Here is a 22,674-nt window from a genome sequence, read left to right as displayed (position 1 = left end):
CATGACACTGACAGAAAACAACTGACAGGCGTATTTTTAATTTACGGCTTCGGACCTCATACATACGCCACAGCAGCTGAGATGTTAGGGGATTTTTATAACTAAAATAGTTCACACGTCAGATTTCTGAACGTCCAAGAACTGTCAATGTGACTTTTGTCATGTTGGAAGTCTGAAAATTTCATCGAAGTTTGTTTCACGATTCCTGTTGTTTTATTCACTTTACGAGTGAATACATTTATTTCGTTTATGTAGACGGACTCGTGTGTCATAATTCAGCACCCAGATAATGTTATGATAATAGTTTGAGTGTGTAGAATAAGCGAAATTGATGTTGTAAGTCGAAATGGCTCGTAATAGATGTGACGGGTTGTTAGCTCGAGTCGATTTTCCTCTGTATACTCTTCAAACGCTAACAAATCGGCATGTGATTGTGGCAGGAGGCGGAGGAGCCTCAAACACAGGCGTCGCTAATGGATTCGTAAGTATTTACTGATATGTTTTGTCAGAAATCGTATTGGAAAGAATCTAACCAGTTTACGTGTCAATGGGTAAAATTGAAGCAAGACCAATTAATTTTGAGCTTATCAAGGCCTTATTAAAGTCTGTGTAATTGTTGCTTGCAGGAGATATTTGAATTGTCACATAATGGTACAAGATTTGTGGCCGAAGAGGTGATGAGGCATGAAACAGGCCCTAATGTTGTGATGACCTGCGCGGTGCGGAGCATACAGAACAGGACGTACCTGACAGCAGGCCAGGAGAGCCACTGCCAGCTGTACAAGGTCAACATCCGCATGGTGGACGCGGCTGAGATGCGCAGAGGCAGCTTCCGCGCTGAGAATGGTCTTGTCCGGAGAAGGCGGCGGACGGTGTCAGAAAATGACAACATTTCCAAAAAAGATAGCAATAGCAACACAACAGAAAAGAGAATATCGTTTGAAATTAGGCCAAGTGATAGTGTGCAAACAGATTTTGGGTAAGTTTCTTAATTGACCTTGACTTATGGAATGACCTTTTTGCAGTGAATATGTTTAAAATTTTAAATAACTTAATGTATGAAAAACATCCTAACACATATAAAAATAATCTCAATATTCAATAAGTTCATCCATAATGTTTTAAGAGATGGTATGGTTTATTCTTTTCACTATTAATATGGCACATACTAGGTCTTTGTTTAAATTAAGCATAAGACCCACTTCTTTGGCTATCCTTAGTCATAACACTTTATCCCATGTTTGTTGTTGTAGCAGTTATGTGGGTAATTAATACATAATACGTATAGTAATGATGATACTATTTTATTGTTTATTATCACTCTTATTGTGATTAGTTTTGTTTTGAAAACAATTCCACAATGTTTATATTAGCATACCTAGATCATTACACTAATACCTTTGAATATGACAGAATGATAATAATAAAACATTTGAATTTGACTAGAACTGTTAGTTACCAGTACATTAATAAAATGCTTATTCAGCATCATACCTATTTGTGAAGAAAACCCCAACTTTCATTCTCGCATTCAGCTAACATTAGAAAATTAGCAACTGCTACAATTTCAGCAATCTAATTTTCCAGAAAATATGTTGATAAAAAGTGTGTTAAAAAGATCATTGTTTTCATACATGACTAAGTGGCATTCACAAACATGCAACAGTATGCAGTTTTTGCTGCCATATTCATGAATTTATTAACAAGCCATACAAAAGAGAAAATATCAATATTTATGGGCTCTCTATAATCTAGATTTAGCTACTATCATGTGATGCATGCTATAAAATTATAAACAAGCCAAAAAAATCATACATTGTTTGGGTTTTTCTACTTGCAACATTAAGTTCTATGTAAATTGTTTTTTGTTTATTTGGGTGGCTCCATTTGGCAGTATGCAATATGTAAACACTTTTAATTTCATTAATAAATTAATTAATAAGTTATCAAAGATTGACTAAAACCGGGGATTGGTATACAGTGGTCAAAAATATAGGGTTTAAATGGGTATCGCGTTATTGGGACATATTTAGGTATAGTTCAGATTGTGTTTCAATTAGCTACACGTAACTTCGCCTATCGCACTGCGCTATGGCTCCTGTTCTATGCGATACACGCCATACTAAATTACTACAAGAATATTTTGACGCCTTATGCCACGCCGCGCCGTGCAGTGCGATTTAAAGGCCCAAGTTTTTACCAAGTTTCTACCAAGGTGGAGCGGAGCAGAGAATAGTTTTGAATAACAAATCAGATTTCATTATTTCCACATCTCTTCTATGCTACGCGCCGCCGCCGTTGTCAAATTGTATAGAAAAATTCGTCCGCCCGACACATCTCAAGGTGGAGAAAGCCTTGGTGGAAACCGGGCCTTACGCAGCACTGCACAAATATGGTCCAACCTTTTTAATGCACTACACCATAGCAATATCACGTTTAATTTTGTATGCAGACATGTCACATTACGTTTCACATCGCCCAGCCCCTATTAAGGAGTTGTTTTCAAACACATCTCTCCTCTCGTCTTATTCCACTCCTCTTTGGTGGAAACCAGGTCCTACTATGTAGTGTAAAGCTTGGGCCAAACCAACACGACATCTGATCGCCATCACCATCGCGCACGCAGGCTTTCACGCGTTGGTTTGGCCGAACCTTAAGGCTTGATTTCCTCCTACGCTGACGTCGGTCGCGTACATCGGTCGAGCGTACGAATAAACACAATGTTCTATGAAACACCGCACTGCAACGCCGTCGTCAGCGGCAGATGATTTTTATTTATTTTATTTATTTATTAGGTACACCAACAAAGTCACATACATAATACAGTTCATACATTTTAACATGGTTTAACACATGATACGTATATGACCTCAATTACAGGTATACACAGCATTTCTTTTTGCAATGTTAGGGTTACACTAGTAAACACAAAAATCAATTGAATAGAGTCTAGAGTTTAAGCACCGAACAATATAAAGGATTTAGTAATTGTTCATTTTGTTCGGTGCCTAAGTCTAATGATTACATAGAACTAGTGTGTAATCGTGCGCGCCGCTGACGTCGGTCACCGATGTCAGCCTAAAAGGAAATCAAGCATAAGTATATCTGATGTACGGGTTGCAGAGACGACCCGCTGCAGCGGGTGGTGCGCATCAGCCACGACGGCAAGCTGATGGCCACAGGCGGCATCGACGGCAAGGTCCGCGTCTGGGCCTTCCCCAAGATGGAGCTGCTGTATGTGCTGGAGGGACACACTAAAGAGGTAACTTAGACCATAACAGGTTGTAACCAATGCCGGATTCAAAGATTATTTATTCACAGAGATAATGTGGTACAATAAATGTGGTCTTAAATTAAAGAGAGGTGCAGCTTATCTCACCAGCGCAGCTGGCATGTGAATTTGTGCATGTGTGTGTGATTAAGGCTGCGTTTCCACCAAGGATGTGCGACGACGAGGACGAGCTCACCTCGGTAGATGAAGCGATTGTATTGGTTCTTTACACACACATCCCTCGCTACGCATCCTCGCACATCTCTGGTGGAAACGCAGCCTAAGGCCAGTAACGTAGCATCGGTCTTTATAGAAAATATACTCAACATCAAATAAACCGCACCTTCCGCGACGCGAACTTTAACGATTTTCTTCTGACACAATCATGGTGCCCCAACAATATTGGTGTTATTTGAAAGCCCAATAAATATCCTTAAAGAAAAACACATTTAATTTCTTAATAAATGATTAACATAGACAATAAATGTGACTTGAAAAAATACCTCACTTTGGGCCCACCTATGGGATCAATTAGACCAATTTTTATGGTTATAAAACCAAATAATGATTTCACGTGTCCTCTTTAACAGATAGATAGCGATTAATCCCAACTTAACAGTTTTATAGCCATAAAAGTTGGCTCTAGCGTAACTACCTATTGTTTGAAGAAGTGACTCTGGATCCTTCTAAAGACACATTTTTGGGGTAAAAACCTTTCCTTTAGTGAAATGACTGTTAGAACTAGGCTTTTAAATGGTGCCAATATTGGTGGGAAGTGGGGATGCATACGTTTGAAAATGCTTGTCGCGGGAGGTGCGATTTATTTGATGTCGAGTGTATTTACGTAAGTATTACAAATTGAAATTTTTTACAACTTTTAGAGGTCTTAGATTCGCGGAAAATAGTTTTAATTTCTTTGATGCTCTTTTTGGAGACCGTAACATGTGATGCCCAAAGCAATCGCTTAATTTGCTTATGAGTTAATCCGGCACTGGTTGTTACGAGGCACGAGCCTGCTATTCCACAAGTAACATTATTATTTAGCGTCGTGTATCGCCTAGGCTAGGTTTATTTGAATGTGCGAACGTCATCTTATCGTGGCATGTCTGTGGTGTCGTACGCGCGTTACATGGTTTTCTTTTAATTTTCGTTGCGATTCCCTGATCACTCTGCCTTCACTTGGTATAGAAGAATCCTGAAGCTTATAGGTCGTTCGTTCGATCGTTTCGTTTCAGCCGAAAGACGTCCACTGCTAGACAAAGGCCTCCCCCAAGGATAGCTTATAACTCAGTGTTATTAAATTTACATTATTCTGTAAAAATACTATAATAAATACAGTCAGACGCAGTATCAAGGCTATCAACCTGTTACTGCAATATTATAGAAAACAAGTGTATTTCGCCCGCGTGATATCATATCACGCGCGATCTATCGCTTCGTGAATGCTAGTGACATTCCAAACTATACAGAGCATATAAAACAGTTTGTCAGCCATAACAAAACATGCAAACTTTTTTAAAATAATCATGTAGGTCGTTTAATTTTCATCAAAATCGGACCTCGAGGAGCCTCGATTTATTCTTTTCGCTACATCATCGCACTCGCACATTAATTCCATTCCTTTTATAAAACACGTTTCTTGTAATGTAGGTAGGTATTCAACTTTTTTATTGCCTACTTGTTGTTATGGTGGTGTCTCGTAGTTGCACGAAGTAAATTCAAATGTCTTTCATTCCTATTACGGTTCATAAAATGCAATCTTGTGACGGATGAACAAACAGAGGTGCTTTAGTAATAGGCGCGGATCCACCGTTGTGGGCACTGTGGGCATGCCCACAACCCTAATTGCTTGTTTTAATTATGATCTATTGATAAGATCGACTTTAGGCATGTATGTTTGTCCGGGCATGTAGTGATCCAACTCTCACTTTGCAAATTTTTGCCTGTGACTGTGCCCATAACCTTTTTTGAGGGCTGCATCCGCGCCTGGGGTCCCGTAGATGCACGGAACATTCTTAAAAAACTTGTGTCAATGGAGGCATTTGCTGGCTAAAAAAAAAATGACGATCGCTAAGCGGTAAGGACTGTCCTGTCACTGCTAAAAAAGTGAATAAAACACGTCACTATTGAAGTTAGCAAAGGTGTCCTCGCCGAAAACTCCCGTAGTGATCTTTATTTTGCTTACAAACGCTTCCAAGTGCTTTTTTCTGACAAATGCACCCAATGTTTTTTGCAAATAAATAAGTAAACCTTTATCTATGATTCATATTTATTCATATATTTGTCAGCTGGACGACTTAGACTTCAGCCCGTGCGACACCGCGCTGGTGTCCATCGCCAAGGACGGGCTGGCCAACGTGTGGGCCACGGGGGCCCCGGCGGCGGGGGCCCCGGGGGCCCCGAGGGCCCCGCTGCTGCAGCTCACGTGCACGCCGCCCAACGGGACCAAGTACCTCTTCCGGAGGTGTAGGTGAGTTTAGCGATTATCGTATTTTCTATATCTATATTATTTATATTTCAATAAAATAAATCACGAATTAAAATGTATTTCCAATGTATGGATAAAAGATGTTGGTACATATTCTACAGTTTACAGTCTAGGCTTCATCGTAAAGAACTTTAAACAGTTATGTAAAATTTCTTGGATTAGGTTGTACTTAAAAGCGGAATAAAATCCATTGATGAATTAGGGTATACTCTGATGCGGAAACAAGTCCATCGATGGACTAAAGTGTACCCAGAAGAGGAATCTAATCCATTAATGGATTTGACCAATGGATTACAGTGGAATAGAGGTTTTTTACGAATAGCGATTCTGCAGGTCCAGGAATCCTAGGATGCGCGCTGCGATAAGCTTTTATAGCGACATTTTTTCGATTTTACGCCGTAGGCCCATACGTTTGTCATCTTAAACATCGATAAGATTTTATCACGGCGCGCATCCTAGAAGGATTGGGAGACGCATCGTGGAAGAAGGAATCTAGTAGGTTGATGATAAAAGTGACGGGACTATGCAAGATAGACGTGAAAGCTGTGGCTTCCTGTGAATTATATGTATCTCAACAATTTCTTGAGTGAAGACCAGGGGGTCAAAGTTCCATGCTTAGAAAAGTCCTATATGCACGCAACTGATTAATTTGCTGTATGGTTGTTGAATATTGTTTTTTCGATTGCGACGATTGTGGTCAACATTGAAGAGGGTAGGGATATTTTTTCCTATTCACAAAACTCAGACACAACTCAGACGCGTTCCATCTTTAGTCGGCCGTTTGGTGTAGTGGTTCGAAACGGACTACTATTCCGGAGGTAGCGGGTTCGATTCCCGCATAGTACAAACATTTGTGTGCATGAACATATTTGTTTGTATTGGACTGGGTGTTTTCTATGTATAACTAGCTGACCCGGCGAACTTTGTTCCGCCTTAATGGCAATAAATAAGCAGACTTTTTTTAAATTTCGAACGGGATAAAAAAGTATCATATGTCCTTCTCCTGGCTCTAAACTACCTCCCTGACAATTTTCAGCTAAATCGGTTCAGCCGTTCTTGAGTTATAAGTGGAGTAACTAACACGACTTTCTTTTATATACAGGGTGTCCCAAAAACAATGGATAACCCTGTAACCATCTATAGGCCTCGCCATGGTCTCCCTAACGTCCAATTTTGACCCCAATAAAAATACAACCGTTTTCAAGATTTTTAAGTTTTTGTGCATTTTTAGAAAACTGCCACCTGCGATTACTTTTTCTCATGCCATTTCTACAAATGAGGATACTTTTCAATCTAGTTTTTAACCTTATCACAAGGGATAGTTGGGCTATCAAAAGAAAAGATTAAAGTTCAACAAACTAGTTTAAAAGTATGAAAATTTTAAGAAATTGCAGAGAAGAAGGAAAAATTAATTCATTATCTTGCACTTTTGATCAGCCATCGTGTAAAAAAAATGCAGGAAGACCATCGTGCCCATTACCTTAAAAACTTCCTTGGTTAATTGAGATTCTAAAAAGGTATCACAAGCCTATGTATTCTGTGTTATTTTTATCTTATGGCTACTTGAATAGCAACTAGTATGAAAACTGCAAAAATGAGTTTTTCTCGTAATAGTTAAACTAGGACTGCATAGTGGCATTAAATACAAATGGATAATTTTTAGCGTAGGAATTTTAATAAAGCAACATTTTATCATCATCATCATCATCATTTCAGCCGTAGGACGTCCACTGCTGAACATAGGCCTGTACCCCAATGATTTCATAATGACCGCTTGGTAGCGGCCTGCATCCAGCACCTTCCTGCTTACCTTTATGAGGTCGTCGGTCCACTTTGTAGGTGGACGTCCTTCGATGCGCTTTCCGGTACGTAGCCTCCACTTTAACCCTGCTGCCTCAGTTCTGCAAACTACTGTGCCCTGCACATTGCCACTTCAGCTTGCTGATCCGTCGAGCTATGTCAGCGACTTTAGTTCGTTTACGGATCTCCTAATTTCTGGTTTCGTGAAGAAACCCGAGCATAGCCCCTTCCATAGCACGCTGTCCAAAAAATCCACGTTTCCGAGCCGTGTATTATCACGGGTATCTGTCTATAGGCACATTTATAAGGTTTCAAACAAAAATTAAGTAATCACAAAAACGCAGAACGGACGGCCAATGGGGCAACAGGGTTCAAGTGGAGGCTACGTACCGGAAAGCGCATCGTAGGACGTCCACTTACAAAGTGGACCGACGACCTCATAAAGGTAAGCAGGAAGGTGCTGGGTGCAGGCCGCTACTAAGCGGTCATTATGAAAATCATTGGGGTACAGGCCTATGTTCAGCAGTGGACGTCCTATGGCTGAAATGATGACGATGATGATGATAAAATGTTGCTTTATTAAAATTCCTACGCTGAAAATTATCCATTTATATTTAATGCCACTATGCAGTCCTAGTTTAACTATTACGAGAAAAACTCATTTTTGCAGTTTTCATACTAGTTGCTATTCAAGTAGCCATAAGATAAAAATAACACAGAATACATAGGCTTGTGATACCTTTTTATAATCTCAATTAACCAAGGAAGTTTTTAAGGTAATGGGCACGATGGTCTTCCTACATTTTTTTTACACGACGGCTGATCAAAAGTGCAAGACAATGAATTAATTTTTCCTTCTTCTCTGCAATTTCTTAAAATTTTCATACTTTTAAACTAGTTTGTTGAACTTTAATCTTTTCTTTTGATAGCCCAACTATCCCTTGTGATAAGGAAAAAAACTAGATTGAAAAGTATCCTCATTTGTAGAAATGGCATGAGAAAAAGTAATCGCAGGTGGCAATTTTCTAAAAATGCACAAAAACTTAAAAATCTTGAAAACGGTGATATTTTTACTGGGGTCAAAATTGGACGTTAGGGAGACCATGGCGAGGCCTATAGATGGTTACAGGGTTATCCATTGTTTTTGGGACACCCTGTATAATAGATAAGTATGTATGTATTTACAAAAAAAAAGTATTTAAGTATGTTTATATCCGTTGTCTAGTACCCATAGTGTAGGAGATTGGGATAGGAGCGGGATGGGATACCTTCGATTGAGCAGACTCCACAGGACGGTCCAAGCTTGGTTCTTCTTTCACTTTCACAAACACTTGAATTTTTATTGAGATGAGTTTAGCGCGCGATTTGGGTTTATTTGAATTGGTTTATTTTGGATACTTATTTAGTATTAACGCCCAGATAGGTAGGCGAAGCGGCGCGTTGCGATGCGAGAGCGAGACTGAAGGTGGGAGGGAGAGGATAGGAAAAAGGACTGTCAGAATGAGTGATAGAATAGTGTGACATGAGTTCGAAATGTATGAGGTTTTAATGCTGGCGCGTACAACTCCCCCGGCCTAGAGGTCTTCCTCTAGATTGAGTAGCGTTTGTAAAAAAAAAGTTAAAAACGTAAAAAAACATGCGTTAGAGAGAACTAAACGAGTTAAATTAGCGTTAAAGTTGAGTTAAATTAAAGTTAAAGTTGAGTTAAATTGAAGTTAAAGAAAAATTAAAGTTAAAAGCATTATTTGAGTTACTGTAAAGGAAGAGGACAAACTCTAACTACAGGCCGAACATAAGTACCGGTTGCAGTGCGAATCTTTAAGGTGCGAATGATTTTGTCCTTTCCGGGATATACTTCCACAACCACACCCAATGGCCAACAAAGAGGATGCGCATTGTCATCTTTTATAACAACAACAGAGCCCACATCTATCGGTTTGGTCACCGTATTCCACTTTTCACGGCGTTGTAGAGAAGTTAAATACTCCTGACTCCAGCGACGCCAAAAGCTTTGCACTAATTTATTGACTAACTGATAACGCGTTAACCGATTGTCAGAAATATCAGAGACATTCTCTACTGGTAAGAATTTCAGTGGAGTTATATTGAGAAAGTGATTGGGAGTGAGAGCGGATATATCAGATGGGTCAGAGCTAAGAACACACAATGGTCTACTATTCAATAAGCCTTCTATTTGTACAAGTACAGTGTTGAACTCTTCGTATGTTAACACTTGAAGACCAATAACTTTATAAAGATGCGTTTTTACATAACGAACATTTATCTCTGTGATGCCGTTAAAGTGCGGACCATATGGTGGACTATGAAGAAACTTAATGCGTTGTTCAGCCAAATGTGAACTTAAATAATTTTTGTGAGAGTCAGATTCTAAAAGAGCGTAAATTTCGTCAAGCTTGCGTTTAGCGCCAATGAAGTTAGTACCTCCGTCGCTATATATCATGGAAACGGGGCCTCTTCTACAAATGAATCGACGAAAAGCGGCGAGAAATAGATCAGAGCTTAAGTCTGAAACTAACTCTATGTGTAGAGCCTTAGTTGTAAGACAGCAAAATAAACAAATATAAGCCTTCTGGCTTTTAACACCTCTGCGGCGAATGTGAGTAATAAAGAAGGGACCTGCATAATCGACCGATGTATAAACAAAGGCTTTAGCTTCTGAAACGCGAAATGATGGCAAGTCGCCCATAAGAGGGTTTGTAGATTTAGGGTTTAAACGAAAACAGATATTGCATTGATGCACTCTTTGACGTACTAAGTTACGTGCGGAAAGTATCCAAAATTTCTGTCTAAGCAGACTGAGTAGAAGTGAAGGACCAGTATGTAAATTACATACATGAAAGTAATCAACTAAAAGTTGAGTGAAGCGATGTTTAGGCGATAGAATGATTGGATGCTTTTGTCCATAGTTGAGTTGAGAGTGAGTGAGTCGACCTCCGACACGAAGTATATTATCAGAGTCAATGAAAGGGTTAAGTTTGAGAAGCGATTTGTTAAAGGGTTTATTATTTTTAATTGCGTGCATATCTTGAGTAAAAAATAGTGCCTGTATATGGCGTACTAAATAGAGTTCAGCGAGTTCTAAATCAGAGGATGTAACCACTCCGTTTGAACGTAGTATTTTAGCGAAGCGTAACACGTACACAGTAGCGCGTAATAATTTTGGGTACGTGGAAATGCGATCAATTAATCGATCGAAAGGGTGAGAGTTCGATTGAGAGTTTGTCTCTGAAACAAGAGCGATAGTTTTCTCTTCCAGTCGAACACTGTTAGATGAAACTTGAAATGGCTCGATAGGCCATTGCGAGATTGGCTGAGCTGTCCATTGAGGAGAGTGAAACCAATTTAATTGATTTAATAATGCTTTAGGAGTTACAGGTCGCGATATTACATCTGCAGGATTTTCATTTCCATTAACATGATGCCAAATTTTTGCGTTGAGTTTCGAATTAATTTCAGTAATTCTATTCGCAACAAATGTGAAATTTGTACGCGGGAGAATGTATCCACGTGAGAGTGACAGTCGAGTCTGAAAATGCGTAAATTGAGTTAACAGGATAACGATTCTCTATACTATCGCGAACCGATAATAAAAGATTTGTCAAGAGCAGCGCTGCGCACAGTTCAAGCCGCGCAAGAGATATTTTCTTTAAAGGCGCGACGCGCGATTTGGATGCGATAAGAAAGACTTCACCGGGTGAATCTGCATCAGAGCTCACGCGCACATAAACTACAGCTCCGTAGCATACTTCGCTGGCGTCCGCGAAGCCCATGATAGTGACGTGACAACCCGCGGTGATTCCTATATGACGAGATATTTTTAATTGCGATAAATTGTTAATCTCACTATCAAACCGATTCCATTTATTTTTTATTGAGTCTGGAACTGGCTGGTCCCATTCAAGTTCGCGCTGCCAGCATTCTTGAATTAAAAGTTTGAGAAACGCTGTCACAGGGCCTAGCAAACCCAAAGGGTCGAATAATCTAGCAGTTGCGGAAAGAATCGTGCGTTTTGTGCATTGGTCAGAGTTAGTAGAGTTAATTTTGTAAAGAAAAACGTCATCATTAGGTTGCCACTGCATGCCTATAATTTTTGTCGTAATTTCTGAGTCAGTGTCAAAATCGACGAGCTGTGGATTTTTATGCGAATCGGGAATCTTATTTATAAGCTCAGGGTTGTTCGAGATCCACTTAACCATTTTAAACCCCCCGGCCATGAACATCTTAACCATTTGATGGTAAGATTGTTCAGCTTTTTCTAACCCGTCCATCGATGAGACATAATCGTCCATATACATACAGGATTGAGCTTCAGACGCGGCGATAGGATAATTCGCGCGCTCGTCCTCAGCGAGTTGGCGAACGACACGCATAGCGAGGTAAGGCGAGCTAGAAACGCCAAAAGAAACCCTATTGTATTGATAAGTATCAATCGGTGATTCAGGATCAAATCGAAATAATATGCGTTGAAACGGGTCGGTATACTGCATGATGAGGTATATAATAATTTGGAGTATTTTCCTCTGAATTCGATGCGTTTTCGACTTTTGACAGAAAACCGCGATCGATACAGTCTTGAATATTTTCATTATAGTTAGTGCGTAAGCCCGGAGTTGAGTCTAACTTTTTCTCTAAGTTATAGAAGCGACGCCTAGCAGTAAAGTAAGAATCGCCGAGTTCTGATGGGTCGAGTTTAAATGGCAAAGAAACGGTATACGTCCCAGAGTCGTCGCGAGAATGAGTTGATTGGAAAATGTTTTCACATATTTCGTCGTCAGGGCTGATGTGTCTCTTAGTAGGTACACTTTCAAGCTCCCAAAAGCGTTGCGTGAGTGATTCTAATGAGTGCGAGTCTACATTGCAAAAGAATGCTTTATTATCATTGCGTGAATGAGCTGAGTAGCACTGAGCGCGTCCCATAGCGAGATATCCGAGCGTGGTTTCGATAGCGATGACAGAGGATTGCGGTGAAGTTATTTTATTACTACCTAAAAGAAGCGGGAATATCTCATTGCCTAACAAACAATCGATTTCAGCAGGGATATCGAAGCTGTCATCAGCCATAGGAAGACCTTGTAAATGCGATAACTGGGTTATGTCAACCCTTACATTAGGTAAATAATCGGTTATTGTATCAATGACGCGTGCGTTAATTGTGTATTTACACCTGGGATCAAAGCGTGAGGCAATTGTGAAAGATACATATCCTAGCGACACACTTTCAGACTGACCTATGCCCTTAATAGTGGTAGGTAGCGGATTGACTTTTAAGTTCAGTCGCGCACAACATTTATTTGTGATAAAGTTGCTCATCGAACCTGTGTCTAGAAACACGCGTAATTTTTGACACGTCTTATTATTGTCATAAGTATACACTGACGCGGTGGGTAATAAGACCGTGGTACTAGATTCATCAGCGATCGACGGCGTGACTGCAGAGAGAGACACATTGTTGGTTGGCATCGATTGCAACGGCGGCGTGACCGGACCGGGCGCGGACATGGACGCGTCGGTCGGCGAAAGCGTCGCGCTGCAAGTCAGCTGTTGTGACGTCATAGGTCTATTCACGTTAAAGTTATCTATATGAATAAGAGTGTGATGTTTCCGTTGGCAAACTGAGCAACGATTTTGAGATCTGCAATCTTTAATGTTATGAAAGCCTAAACAATTGAGGCAAAAGTTACATTTTTTCACTAAAGAGTAGCGAGTTGGCGCATTTTTCGAGCGAAAATAACTGCATTTGAACAGGGCATGTTCAGGTTCCGTCTTACAAAGTTGACAATTCTTGCGTACAGCGGATGGAGTGTATGAGCCTTGCGAATTCGGTTGAGATTGGAAGTAATGTTGATTGGGTTTTACTCCAGAAGCTGTATTAGAAACAAACGACTGTGTCGGTTTCGAGTTTTTAGACTGCGATGCGAAATTCGTTTTATTATTAACGTACGGCTTATTCTGCGTAAAACATAAGCGTAAAGCATGGATTTTATTCTGTTCTTTTATAAAAGTCTTGAGATCATTAAACGTAGGCATTTTTACGTGCTTAATGGATTGTTCAAATAAATTTAGAGTGTCTTTGTCTAATTTACTGAGAGCAATATGAGTCAAAATGAAATCGGAAAGGTCATCAATCTGTAAACGTCGTAAGGCAGCTTCAGCTGAGCAATACTGTTCCAAAAATTCATCTAAAGATTGCGATTTGAAGTTTATTAATTGTTCCAAATACATAGAGGCTTGTACTCTTATGTCTTGGTATTTTTCTAATAGGTTGTTCCAAATTATGTAATAGTTCTCACCAGTAGGTGGAATACCCGAGCAAATTGTAAGTGCTTTTCCGGAAAGTTTTCCTATAAGGTATTGAGCCTTTTCACCTGGAGACAAACCAGTGTTCTCATGAATAAGCGTTTTAAAATTTTGGTAGAAAACGGGCCACTTGGAAGGGGCTCCGTCGAAAGAGACTAGTTCTAAAGGCGGTAATTTTTTTACGAAATCCTGTTTGCGTCGCTCTGTGTTGGCCTTTAGTTGTGCGATGGAGCTTTGCACCGAAAGGATGTTACAGTACAAATCGTCAAACGAGTTGAGTGCGGCAAATGTAGGTTTGAGTTCCTCATCATTTTTCATATAACACAAATTAAGTTCGTCAATAGTATCAAGAAAATCCGATCTTGTTTTTTCAATCGAATGCATGCGAGACATGAAAATTTGTTCAATCTGAGGGTCGGAGACCTTTAGGCTGAGGTCGTATAATTCCTGAACCCTCTGAAAAAGCGCTTCTTTTTTAGCTTCAAGCAAATTAATTTTGCGTTTTACTCCCTCCATTGTATTGTAGGTGAGCAAACACACGCACGAGAGCTAGCGTTAAAAAATGAGTTGAGTTGTGCGTATTTATTTATAATCCAGTAGGAAAATAAAATGCGTAGCGTATGTAAGCGAATTTGAAATTGAATTGAAATAAAATTTTAAAAGATTGAATTTAAAAAATACACGTGTTTACAAACAACGAGTTGACGTTTGAGCGAATAGTAATTTCTAGAATGTGTCAAATGTCAAACGAATCGAACTTTCCAGAAAGAATGTGTCAAACGAGCGAATTTTCTAGAATTTTCTAGAGAGTTGTCAAAATGACGGATGCGTGAAAATGTGTAGTTGTGATTTTCTGTAAGTGTAAAGGATAGGAAATGAACCATCCGGCTCGAAGGACCAGAAAGGAGTTGTAGGAGATTGGGATAGGAGCGGGATGGGATACCTTCGATTGAGCAGACTCCACAGGACGGTCCAAGCTTGGTTCTTCTTTCACTTTCACAAACACTTGAATTTTTATTGAGATGAGTTTAGCGCGCGATTTGGGTTTATTTGAATTGGTTTATTTTGGATACTTATTTAGTATTAACGCCCAGATAGGTAGGCGAAGCGGCGCGTTGCGATGCGAGAGCGAGACTGAAGGTGGGAGGGAGAGGATAGGAAAAAGGACTGTCAGAATGAGTGATAGAATAGTGTGACATGAGTTCGAAATGTATGAGGTTTTAATGCTGGCGCGTACACATAGTACAAGCTTTGCTTAGTTTGGGAGTAGAAGCGCAGTGTAAAATGTCCAAGGATATTTATTGAAGGATATTTATTTAATCTTCCCCAGGTTCGGATTAATAGAAGACAAGCCAAACGAATACCGAATGTTCACGATCGCGAACCCGCTGACGCGCTCGGGCAAGCAGAAGGGCCTGCTGCAGCTGTGGACGCGCTCGGGCTCGCTGCGCCGCGCGGCGTGCGCGCCCGAGTCGCTCTCGGCGCTCGCCGTGCGCGACGACGGCCGGTTCGTCGGCGTCGGCACCATGTTCAGCGGCTCCGTCGACATCTACGTCGCCTTCAGTCTGCAGGTGAGTCGTTGAGACGTGTTTTTGTACGTTTTTGTTTACAGGCACGAACTTGATTCACTAGTCTAGGGCTGACTGCTACAAGAAGCTCCTGTGTCGCCATCTAGCGCACCACACGCATTTTTTCTTCTTTCTATAACGAATATTTCTTTACAATGGGTGATGACTACGCGCGCGTACGTCACTCACTGCTCGCTCGTGAATCCTTTGTAGATTAAACCCGCCGCGCGTGTTTTGTTTTCGTATAAACTCCAACCCTAAGAGGGCAAAAAGGCGGGTGGCCGCTAGTACTTAAATACAAAAGACACAAAGTTACAAATTAGATGGGACCAGTATTTTTGACCCAGTTGGGCACAAACGCAAATTAGGTGCTAGGAGAGGGGGTTTCCAAGTGAACTAAAGATAAAAGACAGTCCACTGTTGGACAAAGGGGATCCCGTTTGGCATGCAAAGAAGCTAGCTAGGACAAAGCCCTCCCCTAAGAGTGTCGCGGGTACCGCACGGTCACCACCGCGAGCCCGCTGCCGCGCTCGGGCAAGCAGAAGGGCCTGCTGCAGCTGTGGACGCGCTCGGGCTCGCTGCGCCGCGCGGCGTGCGCGCCCGAGTCGCTCTCGGCGCTCGCCGTGCGCGACGACGGCCGGTTCGTCGGCGTCGGCACCATGTTCAGCGGCTCCGTCGACATCTACGTCGCCTTCAGTCTGCAGGTGAGGCGTTGAGACGTGTTTTTGTACGTTTTTGTTTACAGGCACGAACTTGATTCACTAGTCTAGGGCTGACTGCTACAAGAAGCTCCTGTGTCGCCATGTAGCGCACCAGACGCATATTTTTTCTTCTTTCTATAGCGAATATTTCTTTACATAGGGTGAAGGCTACACGCGCGTACGTCACTCACTACTCGCTCGTGAATCCTTTGTAGATTAAACCCGCCGCGCGTGTTTTGTTTTCGTATAATCTGGCAAGTAGGTTCCTTATAGTGTGTAGACGTCCACTAAGAACGGATTTTACGAAACTCCACCCCTAGGGTAGTAAAAAGGACTCCGCGCGTACAAGGACACAGACGGCCGCTAGTACTTAAATACCTACAAAAGAAACAAAGTTACAAAGTACATGGGACCAATGTTATGGACCGTGTTGGGCACAAACGCAAATTAGGTGCTAGAGGAAGGGGTTTCCAAGTTTACTAAAGACAGTCCACTATTGGACAAAGGGGTCCTCGTTTGGCACGCAAATTAGGAGCTAGGAGAAAGGAGGCTCGCAACCAAAAGAGTGACTTTTGTTCACTGCTGGACAAAGGCCTCCCCTAAGAGTGTCGCGGGTACCGCACGGTCACCACCGCGAGCCCGCCGCCGCGCTCGGGCAAGCAGAAGGGCCTGCTGCAGCTGTGGACGCGCTCGGGCTCGCTGCGCCGCGCGGCGTGCGCGCCCGAGTCGCTCTCGGCGCTCGCCGTGCGCGACGACGGCCGGTTCGTCGGCGTCGGCACCATGTTCAGCGGCTCCGTCGACATCTACGTCGCCTTCAGTCTGCAGGTGAGTCGTTGAGACGTGTTTTTGTACGTTTTTGGTTACAGGTACGAACTTGATTCATCAGTCAATTGCGATAGGGCTGACTGCTACAAGAAGCTTCGCCATCTAGCGCACCACACGCATTTTTTCTTCTTTCTATAGCGAATATTTCTTTACATAGGGTGAAGGCTACGCGCGCGTACGTCACTCGCTACTCGCTCGTGAATCCTTTGTAGATTAAACCCGCCGCGCGTGTTTTGTTTTCTTATAATCTGGCAGGTAGGTTCCTTATAGGGTGTAGATAGACGTCTACTAAGAACGGATTTTATGAAACTCCACCCCTAAGAGGGCAAAAAGGCGAGTGGCCGCTAGTACTTAAATACAAAAGACACAAAGTTATAAAGTAGATGGGACCAGTATTTTTGACCCAGTTGGGCACAAACGCAAATTAGGTGCTAGGAGAGAGAGGGCCGTCTAAGTTCACCAAAGACAGTCCACTGTTGGGAAAAGGGGATCTCGTTTGGCACGCAAATTAGGAGCTAGGAGAGAAGAGGCTTTTGTCCACTGCTGCAAAAAGAAAGGTGTTCCCTAAGGAATTTCCACAATGACCGGTCCTGCGCTGCTCACATTAAGGGATTCCCGCGACCTTCACTAGTTCGTCGGTACACCTATAAACTGTGTTCTGTGAGCTATCAAAAGCAACAATCATAATATGTTTTGTATGGTAAAGAGCTCGCGGAAATTCCTATACCAAGTCGTCATCAAATATTGTAATTAATTAATTAAGCAAGAGACTGTACGGTGTTCAATAAATGAGTTTTACATTCAATATAAAAAGCGTATTCGCTCGGGGTCAAGGCAAGGCCGCGGGAATCGCCTCTATGAGGAAAGTCGATGCGAAGTTGCAAAGTCGTCTAACTTGTAAACACTGCGAGGCACCGATATGATTAATTTGTTTATAACTTTTTACTTGTGAAATGCGTTCTATTACGAGACTGTATGAAATCATATTTTTTAAGTAGACGTTTTTACTGCTTACATACAAATTTATTAATTTGTGTCTTATCTCCTATGACAGAACAATTTTTTTGAACTAAGTAATAATGCAATAATGCAGTAATTAATTAGTTTGTTTTTCGTTACACATTGTGATGTGTGTGAAAAAAGTGTGTTTTCAACGAGTTTTGCTACTTATTTTCTCTTTCGAGAAACAAGTTATCGTTAAATAAACAGGTTCCTTCCTTGTAACTTAAATGTATAAACATCAGCCACAGATGACGTTGATACTCATTACGTTTGGTGTACGTCTGCTTGCAGCTAGCTAACAATGTAAATCTGTCAACATTTATTTTTCCCTTACGTACCATCGGCAACAGTGTTAACTATCCATTGCCTGTCATGTCGTCTCGTTCTATCGCAAAGAATCGCCATTTGATGAGAGCGAGAGCAAAAACGGAAATGGATAGTTAACAGTGTGCCGTGTGTACAAGGCACCCACTGAAAACCAGTGCTTTGGCAGCAACATGTCAAGATGATAAGTGGGTGACCTCTTTGACACACCACACACTTTGGCACACCAAGCGTATAAACACGCGCGTTTAGTTCGCTACGCCGCCGTGGAAAGTGACGATAACTGTGACTATATCTGTGTCCGTTGTCCACAGCGAGTGCTGCACGTGAAGAATGCGCACATGATGTTCGTCACAGGACTGGAGTTCCTGCCGGTGCGCGGCTACGGGCCGCCAGTCGCCAGCCGCAGCGAGGCAGCCCTGCTGTCTATCAGTGTGGACAACTGTCTTTGTGTCCACAGCCTGCCGCCGCGCAGTAAGTCCCCTGTCACATAGCTATAGAGAACACACGGTCCCCTGGCCAGCCACAGGGAGGCAGCCCTGCTGTCCATTAGTGTGGACAACTGTCTCTGCGTCCACAGCCTGCCGCCGCGTAGTAAGTCCCCTGTCACTGATACACGACCCCCTAAGCGGCTCTGCTGTCCATTAGTAAGTCCCCTGTCACAGCGAGGCCGCGCTGCTGTCCATCAGCGTCGACAACTGTCTCTTGCGTCCACAGCTTGCCCTTGCATCGATATACTATACAGGGTGGAAACGATAAGTGATCTCACTCTATTATTTCTAAACTGTGTGAGATATCGAAAAATTGGACTAAAACTAATCATGAAAGTGCTCGTGAAATAGTATCATAAAAGCAATCAAGTGAGATCACTTAGTTTTCACCCTGTATGTACTACGCACTAGATTTCGCGATCCGAACACTGGCTCGGTTCAACTAACCTGCACTGCAATCCGTGCACCTTCCTTTAGTGCGACTTTAACATTCATGTAACCGATCTAGCGGTGCATATTTTAAGTTTGTTTATTAGACGACAGAACTAATGCAGCAGCTGCAGTGAAAAAGAATTAAAACTAAATCTTTACAAAATTGGGCAAGAATTTTGCTAACGACAGCTTCTCTATCCTTTATAAATATCCCAATAATCCTGTGCAAATTAAATTAGTGTTTCACATTGAAAATTCAAAAATATTTTACATTATCATATTGACAATTAAGTAGTTTTTGCGTTGATTCTGTTAACACATTATTTTTTCTCTTCCACAGAAACCATACCGGCGTGGGTGGCGATCATCCTGATAATATTCGTGCTATTTTGTACATTCACGCTATGCTCGTACCTAGGTATTTAGCCTGTAAATATTATTGAATTAATTATATTGTTATTGTCTGCGAAGATTGTTTCCTGAGAAATGCATGGACGGGTCGCCTTGAGACTTGAGATGCGTTGTTGTTCAACAATTGTGTAAACATTACGCGGTTGACGTCGAATTTTGCTAGCATTGTCACGTGAAATTACGTTTTGTTCCGAGCGATCTTAAAAACTCAATGACTATGATGTATATCTATGGTGTCAATTTAAAGTATGTAATATGTACTTGCTTTTGCCCGCGGCTTCACCGCAAATTATAGCCTATATTATGTTATTCTGGGTTATAAAGAATAATACTGTAAAGTTTCATCAAAATCCGTTGAGTAGTTTTTGCGTGAAAGAGTAACAAACATGTTGACATCCAGATATCCATACAAACTTTCGCATTTATAATATTAGTAAGATTACCTTTAAAATGGCACCATTTTTATTTATGTATCTTCTAGTAGTCATTTAGTTCTTATGATCGCTCGAAACAAATAGGGTGCTTCCATACTTTTGCTCGCTAGTGCAGATTTATGGCGTACCGACAGTAAAAAAATCAATATCTCATAATCTGACATGTGAGTTTAACGACACAAATAAACAACATGAAGTCTATGTTACCTTTATGACAGTTAGGAATATTTAGGAGACTAATGGTCTTGATTTTAAGATGTTAACCAACGGTTCAAAAAGCATCCATCCATAGATAGATGAGTCGTAATCTGAAACGACGCTTAAAACTTCTTTCAAACTCAAGTACAGATTCAAATCTGTTGGTTAAATTATGTATCTTAAAATCTTGCCCATTTCTAGATTAAAATCCCAAACCCGTGCTTAGGTGGTGATGTTGAAAGCTTGCGAGTTAGTTAACTATAGTCTGGTCTGTGAGCATGTAGAATTTTGTCCAATGACCCTAAGCTACCCATCCTTGTCGCTCGCGCGTAATTATATTGCTGTCGCGACTGTGCAACGCGCGCCCGCAGTGAGTGTGCGAGCGCGACAGCAACATAATTACGCGCGAGCGATAAGGATGGGTAGCTTGGGGTCATTGGACAAAATTATACGTGCTCACAGACCGGGCTTTATCTTTGTTGATTCTCACCTCGGGTTGCAACATCATAAATTAACTATAACAAACGTTAAATGTCTGTTAAACTCCATACAAAAACACCGGTTATAGTTACAGTTACGGTTAAAATTAAGGTGGTGTAACTTAGGCTTCATATTTAAAGGTTAGTACTTCAAAACTCGTGATTGTAAGCTGATGTAATTTTGCCACAACAAAAGTACTGATTTGCCAACTTTATTGTACAAAAGTTGCCTTTGCTAAAAACTAGCGATAGATTTATAATCAAAGAAATTGTGTTATAGTTGTAAAATTATGAAAAAATACTTATTATAAAGGAATTTATTTTGATCAATACATGAAGTCTTTAACTTATTCGGAATGTTATAAAATGATGACAATTAAGAATATTGCTTGATTTATTATTTTAAAATTGTACCGCAATATTTAAAATTTAGCAATAAGTTTTTTCTAGAATGTATATTATGCTCGAAGTGGTATTTATTTATTATAATTCTGAATAGCATTTATATTCACGTCGATAAAATTCTTCACTTTGAAATTAATAAATTATTATCTATCTCTATACTTTTTGTAAGGAGTGAAAGGGATAGCATAAATGGCCGTATAGAATAAAGCCCAATATATTTTATCAAAGCAAATACAAAGAGTTGCATACAATATAATGTTTATCCTTATGTTGTGTAGGGGAGAAATGCTGCCAAACGTGTCCCTAGACATACAGGGTGTTGATTTCAATCCTCGCCATAAGTATTTATTTGGTGTAGTGGAATATTTTGGCGAATATTTTCCGCACTGTGGCTCGCAATACTGCAATAAGTTTACACTGCGGCATCATCGAGCTACGCGGATCGCTTGCTTATCATGTTGGGTAGTCTACTGAAGGAAGCCACGTAAAGTAGGTAGTGTAAATAGGTATTTTTCTTTGACTAACTAAAGAAGATCGTTTTAAATTTTTTTCGAAGTCAATTTTTTTACTGATTCGTGATCAGAATAAGCTACTTAATCAACTCCCTAAATATGGCGAGAATTGAAATCAACACCCTGTATATTGAAGTCTTGCAACAAACTCAACGCTGGTACAGTCAGCGTCAAATAGTTCGTGACACCCAAAATGGTCAAGGAGTTGACAACACATCCTTATTTGTAACAGAGAGGTGTTGCGACTTTTTGGCAACTTTGGATGTCACATCTTATTCAGTGGTTATTATGGCTACATTAATAATTTATAACTTTATATTACTCATTTCTCCCCTACTCATATGAGGCTTATGAATAAATCCGTCTATAGTGCATCTGTTGAAACTATTTGTTACTAAATAGGAAATACTTAAACTTAAAACTTGGGTAAGACTCCCCGTAGGCAACAGACTTTTTACCGGCCGATAGTTCTTCGAGTGTATGAGGAATCGGTCGATACCAAATTGGTGTAATGTGCGCACTTTCATACACAAACCGATCGAGTTTCCCTCCCAGTGGCGGCGTAGCATGGGTTGGCACTCGGGGCGATCACCCCCCGTCCCCCCGTCATAAGTCCTAAGGCACCCCCTGGTACCCCCCAGGATTTTGGGGTTACCTACCGATTCGAAGATTGAAAGACAGTCGTACCGTATCATGACATAGACCGCAGATTTACATAGATAATAGACCGTACTAATCTGCGCGACTTGTGTCACCCCCTGATGCTTGGCACCCGGGACGGACCGCCCCCCCCTGTCGCCGCGACTGCTCCCTCCCATTTACTCGCACACCTCCCCGCGTTCGCCCCGTCCGTTCCAGAGCGTGGATGTGACGTCACGGCAGCCAGGTGCGCAGTTAACTCGACCGGTTTGTATGTCCAAATTTATTTCAAAAGTCAAAAGTCAACATTTCTTTATTTGTTTAGACTAATAAATAGTTATTACAAATCATCATTTTGCTCAAGGAGCCTCTACAT

The 22,674-nt window shown here is 41.2% G+C and overlaps 1 protein-coding gene across 1 annotated transcript; it reads left to right on the top strand.

Annotated features, from left to right (window-relative positions):
- Positions 1-156: 156 nt before the first annotated feature.
- On the top strand, positions 157-22,198 carry LOC135088075 (prolactin regulatory element-binding protein). The gene is made up of 7 exons (XM_063982960.1): positions 157-481; positions 627-979; positions 3,124-3,262; positions 5,560-5,741; positions 15,208-15,448; positions 18,612-18,771; positions 19,561-22,198. Exons 1-7 carry the CDS (start codon positions 347-349, stop codon positions 19,644-19,646), a joined length of 1,296 nt encoding a protein of 431 aa, XP_063839030.1. The 5' UTR covers positions 157-346; the 3' UTR covers positions 19,647-22,198.
- Positions 22,199-22,674: the final 476 nt, after the last annotated feature.

The sequence above is a fragment of the Ostrinia nubilalis genome, chromosome 3, assembly GCF_963855985.1.
Source record: "Ostrinia nubilalis chromosome 3, ilOstNubi1.1, whole genome shotgun sequence".
NCBI classification, from domain to species: domain Eukaryota; kingdom Metazoa; phylum Arthropoda; class Insecta; order Lepidoptera; family Crambidae; genus Ostrinia; species Ostrinia nubilalis.
Note: the sequence above shows the minus strand (reverse complement) of the source record. Positions and strands in the feature narration are given on the sequence as shown.